Source organism: Panulirus ornatus, chromosome 10 (genome assembly GCF_036320965.1).
Source record: "Panulirus ornatus isolate Po-2019 chromosome 10, ASM3632096v1, whole genome shotgun sequence".
NCBI lineage: Eukaryota > Metazoa > Arthropoda > Malacostraca > Decapoda > Palinuridae > Panulirus > Panulirus ornatus.
The window spans coordinates 6,609,332-6,621,557 of record NC_092233.1 but is presented as its reverse complement, the minus strand read 5'-3'; the positions used below and the strand labels follow the sequence as shown (position 1 = coordinate 6,621,557).

The 12,226-nt window shown below is 39.4% G+C and overlaps 1 protein-coding gene across 3 annotated transcripts in view; it reads right to left on the bottom strand.

Moving 5' to 3' along the window:
* LOC139750754 (RING finger and SPRY domain-containing protein 1-like) overlaps positions 1–12,226 on the bottom strand; it is a 68,465-nt gene that overhangs the window by 9,726 nt on the left and 46,513 nt on the right. For all 3 annotated transcript variants that reach the window (XM_071665463.1, XM_071665464.1, XM_071665465.1), the window contains exons 10-13: positions 8,100–8,314; positions 4,717–4,872; positions 3,493–3,597; positions 1,061–1,182 (exon numbers count right to left, since the gene is read on the bottom strand). In XM_071665463.1, the coding sequence (XP_071521564.1) occupies positions 1,068–1,182; positions 3,493–3,597; positions 4,717–4,872; positions 8,100–8,314 (591 nt within the window). In that variant the 3' untranslated portion in view covers positions 1,061–1,067. The remainder of the gene's footprint in view (positions 1–1,060; positions 1,183–3,492; positions 3,598–4,716; positions 4,873–8,099; positions 8,315–12,226) is intronic.

Genomic DNA, 12,226 nt, shown 5'->3' with positions numbered 1-12,226 from the left:
TATAGATAGGACGGTGAGGGATCAAAAAGTGTGGGGTCTTGCAAAGAGTGTGTGTGTGTGGGTGTGTGTGTGTGTGTGTGTGTGTGCAGTATGTCAGAAGTTGGAGGGGAGTCATTTACTATTTACTGATGACACAGCTCTGGTAGCAGAATTCAGAGAGACACTGCAGTAGCCTGATGTTTGGCAGAGTGTGGGATGGGTTACAGCTGAGAGTTAATATGAATAGAAGTAACGTTATCAAGTTCAGTAGAGTAGAAAGACAGGTTAAAAGGAGTAAGAGTTTGAGGGAACCAAACTTGGAAAATGTGGAGTGGTTTAGGAACCTAGGAGTGGACATGGCAATGGATGGAACCAAGGAAGATGAAGTAAAGCCACACAGTGGGTGGCTGAGGGGCTGAGGTACAGCAAGAAGTGTATGGAAAAGGATGACACTATCAGAGAGGGCAAAAATGGGTGTCTGATGGTATTGTGGCAATGATATTGTTGTATGAATGTTTGGCATGGGCCACAGATGAAAAAAAAGTATATGGAGGAGGGAGGGTGGATGTGTTAGAATAGCATGTGGTGTGAAGTGTTGATCAAGTAAGAAATGATAAGAGTAAGAAAGAGGGATGGTAGCAAGAGGAGAATGTTTGAGATAGCTGAAAAGGGTGTGATGAAATTATTTGGACATACTGTATGGACAGATTGAGTGAGGAGGCTGACTAAGTGGGCATACATGTCAGAAGTAAATGAGATAAGAAGGGGAACACTGAAGTAAAGAAGGAAGAATAAAGCAAAAGATGATTTTGATAGACTGGAGCCAGAGTATGCAAAAGTGTTTGGGGCATATAAGAGAAAGAGTAAACTGGGGTAATCTATTATACAGGAGGTGACATGTTCATAATCACTATCATATATACACAAACTTTTTATAATTCACTTCATGATACATCTAAGTTCAGTCGTTTATGACAATATTTTTCAATCCATGAAATTAAACTCATGCAAAGGAAAACAGGATGAAAACAAATTTTGCTGAATATACATAATTACCAAATAAAGGGTGTGTGGTCCTTACCCTAGGGTCATGTTATGTCCTCTTTAGCATTTGGTTTGTCTTCGACCTCTCGTCTCTCTTCAATATATCGGCGACACATAGGACAGATCTCTAGTTGTAAAGCACATCTCTCACAAAATCCCCTTAAATCAAAACAGCTGTGTTAACCCAATTCCCAAACACAATAAGATCTAAGAAAGGATATAAGGACATGAATAAAAAATGACTAGAGACATGAAAAATACTATACATGGATAAGAATCATAAATGACTAGGGGCATAAAAAGTACAAAGTATTATCCAGAGATGTTTGAGGACAATGTGTGGTGTGAGGTGGTTTGATCGAGTGAGTAACGTAAGGGTAAGAGAGATGTGTGGAAATAAAAAGAGCGTGGTTGAGAGAGCAGAAGAGGGTGTTTTGAAGTGGTTTGGGCACATGGAGAGAATGAGTGAGGAAAGATTGACCAAGAGGATATATGTGTCGGAGGTGGAGGGAACGAGGAGAAGAGGGAGACCAAATTGGAGGTGGAAAGATGGAGTGAAAAAGATTTTGTGTGATCGGGGCCTGAACATGCAGGAGGGTGAAAGGAGGGCAAGGAATAGAGTGAATTGGAGCGATGTGGTATATCGGGGTTGACGTGCTGTCATTGGATTGAATCAAGGCATGTGAAGCGTCTGGGGTAAACCATGGAAAGCTGTGTAGGTATGTATATTTGCGTGTGTGGACGTATGTATATACATGTGTATGGGGGGGGGTTGGGCCATTTCTTTCGTCTGTTTCCTTGCGCTACCTCGCAAACGCGGGAGACAGCGACAAAGTATAATAAAAATGAAAATAATAAATTATCCAGAGACACAAGGATTGAGACAGTGAAAGATAACAATACTGTTGGTAAAAAAATATCACCTTACAAACATACTAACACATCCAATACTTCATTATCCATCAAACATTAGCGTAAAGGTGTATAATTACCAATCTGTAACGTATAGGGAGACAGTTTTATGCTCATGGGGCCCCATCTCTACAATCATACAAACTTATTACCATTTACGTACTGTCTGCATTTTCCACATTCTCTTTCAGTCGTTCCAGTCATCCATTAGTCTTATTCTTTAAAAGTACTTTTTTTTTTAACAAGGATCTTGCTTAATTTCATATGTCTAATTGTTCTATCCCTACATCTCAAGAACTGACCACTGGCTATATCACAATCTGGTTAAAATATAAAAGGTTGTGATCAAGTCATCCCTCACTCTTCTGCATTCAATGATGAAAAAATTTAAACCATCTAGCCTTTCCCTGTAACTCAGTTCTCTTAATTCTAGTATCATCTTTGTTGCCCTTCTCTGAATCTCCTCTATTAGCTCTTTGCACTTCATTAGGTCCGGTGACCAAATCTAAGAAGGATATTCTAGTTTTGGCCTACTGTAGGCCATAAACAGCTTGCAGAATATTTCCTTATTCATGTACACAAATGCTTTTCTAATACCTGCCAGCAGACAGCTTTTTTTTCTACTATTCTCCTAATGTGGGACTCTGGTGACACTTTGCGATATCAACTCTCAACTCACACACATTCCTGTAGCTTATTTCCTGCTAGATAATATTCATATCCACTGTGTCCCATTCTCATTACTTTACATTTAATCAGGGTTAAATCTATTACCAATCTACCAGACCAACTTTGGAGTCTCTCAAAATATCCTTGTAAACTGATGCAAACCATCACTTACCTTATGACTTTTCCATTATCTCCAAACACATTCAAATAGAATGCCATATTTTTCTGGCAAATGGGGAGTGGTAACAGGCAAAAATGAGGTGAAGAGGACTTTGAAGGACTGCTATATGTGTTTGATTACAGGGTGGCATATGTAAGTTGTTAGGTTGGGGAGGTATGCAGAATGAAAGAGTCATAGCAAATGGTTTCATAAAAAGAGAAAAGGAGGTGAAAGCCTTGCATAACAAAATGTGGCAAGGTGGCTAGAGTGAATGATAATGTACTGCAAGTTAAATTCTTAAGGAAGAGGGTGACTGTGCTGTTGATTGGTTGGTTAGGATTTTCATTGTAGGTATGGATCAAAGGGAGATGCCTGAGGATTGGCAGAATGTATGTATACTACCACTGTATAAAGGCATGGGGAAGAAAGGTGAGTGCTTGAATTAAAGAGGTATAAGTTTGTTGAGTGTATCTGGTATGTTGTTTGAAAGAGTGGTAATCAAAAGGACCTGTGGCATTCACAGAGCATCAGATAGGGTAGGAACAATCTTGTTTCAGGAGTGTTAGATGTGAGGATCACGTGTATAAATGATTAAGGATGTTGGAATGAGGGTTTTTAAAGGTAACAAAAGCCAGTGCTATTCAATGCTGAAATGAAAAAAAATCATTTTGTTTGACACTTTTGGAAAAGTCTGCTAATACAAGGAATAAAATCACAAAACAGCTCACCTATGTGTACATGGAAGAAGAATAATGGTGGCACTTTCATCAAAACAGAGGGTACATGCTCCTTCTTCAACACTCATTGCACGTAATTTTTGAAGTCTGATGTGTCTGCAAAAGTTGATATTCCAGGATCAGCAAAAATAATATCTGAACAAGTTTGAAAAAGCTGATATCCTTTTCCACCCCCCTAGCATCTTCCTTTTCTCCAGCCACATCTTGAACAGCATTTCACACTGTCTTTAAAGTGTGTTTGAACAAATCCTTAACACTTACACTAAAATTTCATTAGGACCATGAGCCTTTCATGGGACAAGACCCTTTGGTATTCTGTTAATGCCTTCTCTAGATATCTCAAGTGCTCTCTAAAGCATACTCACATTACTTGGCCTTGGCATTACAGTGTCTTACACTTTAAAAAGACTTTTGAACTTGTCATTTAGTTCCTCATATATCCTTTTATCAACTTATGCAACTCTTTCCTCTGAGTCCCCTGCCTGATTAGCTGTTCTTTAAATGACTATTTACTCCTGAAGAATTAACGGAGTTTTTTATTTTCCCATGCCTCGTCCACAATGTTTTTTCAGTTGTCCACAAAATTCTTTTCAAAGTTTCTTTGTTCCTCCCTTCTTACCCTGTCAAATGCCTTCCTTGCATTCTTTATCTTACAAATGCTGGCAAGCTGGAATGGCACCTATATCTCAAAACTCTTTTACTTTTTGACTTCCTCTATTAAACCCCCCCTCCCTTTTTCTCAACCTTCCCTCACTCTGTGCTTGAGGCTAAGGGTACCCACATTCTTACTTCTTCAATGTAAATTTCAAGGGATGTTTCAGCACAATGACCTATTTGCTACTGAACTCTGTGTCCTAGTTTACAGTATGTTACCAAAGAAATTGCTGAGCTCTGTGTACTATGGTTTCCATGACCATATCATCTCTACGAGTCTGGTCTTATCTGTGATAAACATTTGTAATCAATATTTGTAAGTGATAACCATTTAAGATTAATATTTGTAGTGTTACTAGAAAGAATCTTAAAATAATATTGCTCCATCTCTTAACCTTATTTATGTACCAAATCTTCACTCTTATAAGTAAAAAAGTGTGTGTGTGTGTGTGTGTGTGTGTGTGTGTGTGTGTGTGTGTGTGTGTGTGTGTGTGTGTGTGTGTGTGTGTGTGTGTGTATTCTAAGATATATTCTACTAGTTAACTGTTGTTTCAACTGTACCTGGGTAATATAATCTTCTCACTTTCTTTGAGGTGTGCATGATCATTAAAGCTTTGGAAAGGAACATCTTTAGGTGGGTGAATGAATGGCTTCTTTCCAAAGTTGAATTCACACTGCTGGAAGGACATAAAGCTGGCAGCTGCAAAAAATCCACACCTGTGCAGGCAAAAAAAACTTTTCTTGTATATATAAACTTTCATACAGGTGTTTTTGAATACCTAAAATCTTTGAAATATTTATCTAATTATCATACATGATACCAATTTCCCATGTTAGGGAGGTAGTGCCAAGAAACAGATGAAGAAAGACCCATACACTCTCATACAAATATACACATACATAAACATATACATAAACATAAAAATACATATCTATTATTCATTCTATTTATTAGACTTGATCGCTGTTTCCTGCATCAGCGAGGTAGCACCAGGAAACAAAGAAAGACCCATCCACTCATACCCCCATATACACATACACACACATGCACATACACATGCCTTACATCGAGGATGTAAGGCATGTGTACGTGTAGGAAGAGAGGAAAGTGATTGGTTTTCAGTGAGTGTAGGTTAGCAGCAGGAGTGTGTGATGTCTCCATGGTTGTTTAATTTGCTTATGGATGGGGTTGTTAGGGAGGTGAATGCAAGATTTTTGGAAAGAGGGGCAAGTATGCAGTCTGTTGGGGATGAGAGAGCTTGGGAAGTGAGTCAGTTGTTGTTCGCTGATGATACAGTGCTCGTGGCTGATTCATGTGAGAAACTGCAGAAGCTGGTGACTGAGTTTGGTGAAGTGTGTGAAAGAAGAAAGTTAAGAGTAAATGTGAATAAGAGAAAGGTTATTAGGTACAGTAGGGTTGAGGGTCAAGTCAATTGGGAGGTAAGTTTGAATGGAGAAAAACTGGAGGAAGTAAAGTGTTTTAGATATCTGGGAGTGGATCTGGCAGCGGATGGAACCATGGAAGTGGAAGTGAATCATAGGGTGGGGGAGGGGGCAAAAGTCCTGGGAGCCTTGAAGAATGTTTGGAAGTCGAGAACATTATCTCCGAAAGCAAAAATGGCTATGTTTGAAGGAATAGTGGTTCCAATAATGTTGTATGGTTGCGAGGCGTGGGCTATGGATAGAGTTGTGCGCAGGAGGGTGGATATGCTGGAAATGAGATGTTTGAGGACAATATGTGGTGTGAGGTGGTTTGATCGAGTAAGTAATGTAAGGGTAAGAGAGATGTGTGGAAATAAAAAGAGCATGGTTGAGAGAGCAGAAGAGGGTGTTTTGAAATGGTTTGGGCACATGGAGAGAATGAGTGAGGTAAGATTGACCAAGAGGATATATGTGTCAGAGGTGGAGGGAACAAGGAGAAGTGGGAGACCAAATTGGAGGTGGAAAGATGGAGTGAAAAAGATTTTGAGTGATCGGGGCCTGAACATGCAGGAGGGTGAAAGGCGGGCAAGGAATAGAATGAATTGGATTGATGTGGTATACTGGGGTCGACGTGCTGTCAATGGATTGAATCAGGGCATGTGAAGCGTCTGGGGTAAACCATGGAAAGTTCTGTGGGGCCTGGATGTGGAAAGGGAGCTGTGGTTTCGGGCATTATTACATGACAGCAAGAGACTGAGTGTGAACGAATGGGGCCTTTGTTGTCTTTTCCTAGCGCTACCTCGCACACATGAGGGGGGGAGGGGGATGTTATTCCATGAGTGGCGAGGTGGAGATGGGAATAAATAAGGGCAGACAGTATGAATTATGTAAATGTGTATATATGTATATGTCTGTGTGTGTATATATATGTGTACATTGAGATGTACTGGTATGTATATTTGCGTGTGTGAACGTGCGTGTATATACATGTATATGGGGGTGGGTTGGGCCATTTCTTTCGTCTGTTTCCTTGCGCTACCTCGCAAACGCGGGAGACAGCGACAAAGCAAAATAAATAAATAAATAATACATACACATACATATACATAAACATACATATACATATACATATATATACAAATGTACATATTCATACTTGCTCAGCTTCATCCATGCCTGGCACAACCCCACCCCATAGGAAACAGCACTGCCACCCTTTGCGTCAGCAAGGTAGCACCCGAAAAATGAAAAAAAGGCCACATCCACTCACACTTAGTCTCTAGCTGTCATATGTACTGCACTGAAACCATAGATCCCTATCCACATCCAGGCCCTACAGACCTTCCCATGGTTTACCGCAAACGCTTCACATGCCCTGGTTCAATCCACTGACAGCACGTCGACTCCAGTATACCAATCGTTCCAGTTCACTCTATTCCTTACATGCCTTTCACCCTCCTGTATGTTCAGGCCCCAATCGCTCAAATTCTTTTTCACTCCATCCTTCCACCTCCAATTTGGTCTCCCACTTCTCCTCGTTCCCTTCACCTCTGACACACATATCCTCTTTGTGACATCACAGCCTCACACCTACATGTATCTCAAAACTTTCAGTCAACTCTCCATCCACTCTTACACATACATTTGCTCCTCTCTAGAAGGCTTTCACACCATCCAATAGATGTCCCCATATATCATATATCTTTAACACATAACACAAAGCATTCCACTCAACTGTCATACACTTTCCCTAGATCCATTAAAGCTGCATACAACTTCTTTCCTTTTGCTAAATACTTTTCCATGATCATCTTTACCACAAAAATCTAATCCACACTTCCCCTACCTTTCCTAAAACCTCCTTGCTCTTCACTTATTCTGCATTCAGTCATTTCCATCACTCTATCAATTAATATTCTTGCACACACTTTTCTTGGTATACTTAATAATCTAATTCCCCTATAATCGCTACAGACATCCTTAGCACCTTTTCCTTTGAATAAAGGAACAATAATAGCTTTCACCCAATCCTCAGGCACAACCTTCTGATTCCACACTATCATACTTTCTCCTCCATACTTCAGCATTTCAGTCATAATCCCATCTACTCCAGGCACCTTTCCTACCTTCAGTCTCATCATTGCCCTTCTTACCTCCCTTTTTGTTATAGACCCTTGCACTTGTATCTTTCCTTCCTTCCCTCCATGAATATAAGTTGATAGCATTTCACTGACATGCATGTAAACTAGATTTGAATAAAATTCATCGAAAATCTGTGTAAAGCAACAATCAGTATGTCTGCATAGTGCTAAGAAGCAAATGAAAATGAGTTAGTAAAAAAAAATCACTATGTACAACCATTCCTATGATACAACTATGTAAAGGTAAAAGTAATATCAATTTTTACAATTGCAGCATGATGAAAACTGAACAATAACATTCACTTTTACTTCAGAGACCGCAAGTTTCTTATAAAAGCAGTGTAACATGAAATGAAGTACTTCCCTTCCCATCTTACTTACGTGGCATTATTAAAAACTTGGGTTAGGGGTGGTAATGGATCACCATTGAGATAAAAAATAACTTGAGCTTTGGTGAGGTCAAGGAGTGAGCCAAGAACATCACCTGGCTGCCAACTGGGATGTATGTGACTCTGACTCTGTGCATTATGCCAGAATAGTTGTCTACATCCATCATAGGCTACAGAAAACTCATCATCACCAATGCCATAACCTTCCTATGAAGAAAAAAATTAAGAATATATGGATAGGAAAAAATCATTTTCATTATTTTTCAAACCTAAAGAAATTTATCTATCTTTCTATCACCAGCAACTTTGTTTCTAATTCTACTGGATGGATCACATACATGCCGTCTCTCATCACTGATACATAAAGCTAGAAAAGTTAGTGGAAACTGTTGAAAAAATATTAGTTATCACAACTGGAGCAAATGAAGGGAGAGACTAGAATAGTCCCACCACTATTGCAGAGGGGTAAGGAATGTTAAGGAATGGATGTGTCAGATTGAATGTAGTGTATACAAATGTAGGAGGACTATTATCTTATAGTAAAGAGCTGGATTTCATGGATTTAATCAGGGAAATTATACCTAATAGAAAGACTGGAAGAGGTGAGAGAATTTAAGTGCTTGAGAGCTGTCTTAGGTAACATTTTGATATGGAAGGAAAGTTACAGGAAAAAGCAGTACAGGACAGAAGATTTATTGGGGTCCCTTAATATAAAAATTAAGGGTAAAGGTGTAAGTATGGAAAGAGAGAAAGGATAAAAGGATAGCATGGTCCTCCCAACTCTGACCTCTACAGATGAAACATGGATGTGGCATGAATCACAGAGATCAAGAATCCAGGCTCTGGAAATGAGATGTATAAGAGGAGCATGTGGTATGTACTCAATGGAATGAAACAAGTAATGAAAGGGTGTATGAGATGTTCAGTATGGCATCTAAATTAAAGGAATGAATTGTGAAACAGTAGAGAGGGTGAAACGGAATACTTTGAGGTGGCTTGGGCATATGGAGAGAATGGAAGATAGGGAGTTTATTAGGAAAGTGTATGAGAGTACAATTAAAGGGGTTGGTGTGAGAGGAAGACCTCCTGTGACAAGAGGAAACAGAGTGAAAGAATACTGGAGGACCAGAAATTGGGGAAGAATGCAAGAAATGGTATATGCGAGAAAGGGATGTAAGGACAGAGGAGAGTAGTAAAAGGAGATTCTTTAGCCGTGGCCACCCCCTTGATGGGAGCTTCTAGAGGGAAGACATGCCAGAGAGAGATATGTATATATACATATATATATATATATATATTTTTCTATCATTATTTTGCTTTGTCACTGTCTCCCACGTTAGCGAGGTAGCGCAAGGAAACAGACGAAAGAATGGCCTAACCCACCCACATACACATGTATATACATACATGTCCACACACGCAAAATATACATACCTATACATTTCAACGTATACATATATATATACACACAGACATACATATATACACATGTGCATAATTCATACTGCCTGCCTTTATCCATTCCCATCGCCACCCCGCCACACATGAAATGACAACCCCCTCCCCCCGCTTGTGCACGAGGTAGTGCTAGGAAAAGACAACAAAGGCCACATTCATTCACCCTCAGTCTCTAGCTGTCATGTATAATACACCGAAACCACAGCTCCCTTTCCACATCCAGGCCCCACAGAACTTTCCATGGTTTACCCCAGACGCTTCACATGCCCTGGTTCAATCCACTAACAGCACACTGACCCCGGTATACCAAATCGTTCTAATTCACTCTATTCCTTGCATGCCTTTCACCCTCCTGCATGTTCAGGCCCCGATCACTCAAAATCTTTTTCACTCCATCTTTCCACCTCCAATTTGGTCTCCCACTTCTCCTTGTTCCCTCCACCTCTGAGACACATATATCTTCTTTGTCAATCTTTCCTCACTCATTCTCTCCATGTGACCAAACCATTTCAAAACACCCTCTTCTGCTCTCTCAACCACACTCTTTTTATTACCACACATATCTCTTACCCTTTCATTACTTATTCGATCAAACCACCTCACACCTTCCTTTTCCCTATGCAATGATATTTCCCTTCCCTTTTCTACAAATGTTCTTTTGACCTTCGTTCTCATAAGCTATCTGCACATGTCCCCATCCACAGGGTTTGGAACCATGACATGTGTTTGGCTGTTGCTCCCCAAAGTTTCTGTAAGGAGTCTGGCTATCTAAGGATTGGCTGTTTTAACACTTCCTTCTCCCTCGAACAGCTAAGTTGTGGAACTCTCTTCCTTCTTCTGTCTTTCCCTTTTCGTATATAACTTTTCTTCCTTTAAGAGTCAGATGTGCAAACACCTGCAGCATCCTCATTAATTTCTACCCTCTTTTCCTTTTACTCTGTCTTCTACCTGAGATGGCCTCAGCTGGGGTATGTTTTGCCTATGTCATGTCAGTCACTACGAAAAAAAGTATTTCAAAGGTTTAGTAAGTTCCTATGGATGGAAAACACAAGAGATAGCTATCAGTAACAGATTCTCTCTTTACATAACAATGAAATTACTGTAAATTTAGGCTTCTACTAGAAATAAAGTTTTCATACATTCTATTGTTAAACAAAAAAAAATCAGACTTTAACAGTACTGCACATTTTCCCAGATCAACACAGCCCTCTCCACTCTCATGTAGGTAAGGTTTTAATGCATTCTCTTGATTTAAAGTATTTCCCTTGCTTTTACAATGCTCTACATTTTTCCATATCAACATAACCCTCCTGACTGTCAATTAGTTATGCCTGTCATATGTTTAATTGTCTTCTCAAAGTGTTTCCCTTACTATCATGGAACCTTATATTTTTTCTGATCAGTGCAGTCCTCCCCACTAACAGCTTGGTAAGATTTTCAAAGGATTTCTTAATTTCTGAAGGAGTTTCTCTTGTTTTAATAAAGCACTCTTCATTTTTCCAAAATCTGCATAGCCTACCCTACTGTCTGTTATGTGAGATTTTTAGGATGAGTTTTAATAGGTTGTAATGACTCATAAAACAACAGATCTCCATCATATATCCCCATCATTATATGAGGGCAAGAAGAACCTTGGCATGGGAATGGTGTTGGACCAGTTTTCTGTTTGAATACAATTTCCACCAGTGGTCTACCTCTGCCTCTTTCATCTGTAACCATAATCCATGCCACACCAGCATGAGAAAGCATAAAGTTGTAATATGGCTGAGAAATACCTCAAAAAGGTTAAGTTATCTATTGAAAAAAGACCTTTCATCATTGTCAACTGATTCACTACTTCCAACATTGATAGAGGGTTCCTAAACTTGCAACTGATCTGCTGTGCCCTCCTCTTCATTCTCTGATTCCTCAATTTATCATTCAAAAATATATTTCGAACAAAACTTTGTCAATTTCTAAAATATTGTGTCACTGTCTCTGTATAATGTTACAGAATTAAAAGTGAGAGGTAGCCTGAAATATTAGTCACAAATCATACAGAACCAATGTCTGAACTCACATTCAGAGGATGCATGAAGCCTTCACTTGTTTTACTTGCATGTGCATGATCTAAAAAGTTCAGGAATATTTCAGAATTTCCCAGAATGTTGTAATGTTACATTCTAGAATCTACAATGATCTAAAGAGCTGTCCTTTGGGATACACAAGAAAGAATACATAAGTCTCCTGTAAACCAAAGGGGGTACACAAGAAAGAATACATAAGTCTCCTGTAAACCAAAGGGGGTATGTTTCTGTAAGATAATGTGGTTGACAAAACTATGGTTTGCAAGACCCATGGAAAATGGTAAAATTAGGGAAAGTGCCTCTTGGAACACACACTTTAAGTCTTACAATGAAGGTTGAAAATAAGCTTGTCATACTTCAAAAATAACAACATACTTATTCTATGAAAGTACAAAAAAAAAATGTACAAAACTGTGAAGTAATAATGTGATGGCAATATGTTGCCCAATGCCACGCCTCTGTAATCCCACAAGTAGCCAGCTATCTACACTGCATATAAGGCTACCCTGACACTCATCCACACAACATCGCCTGGTTATGATGCCCCTCTAGCCTCTCTTGAGCATTGTGTTCTGCCCGGCTGAGCTAAAAGCAG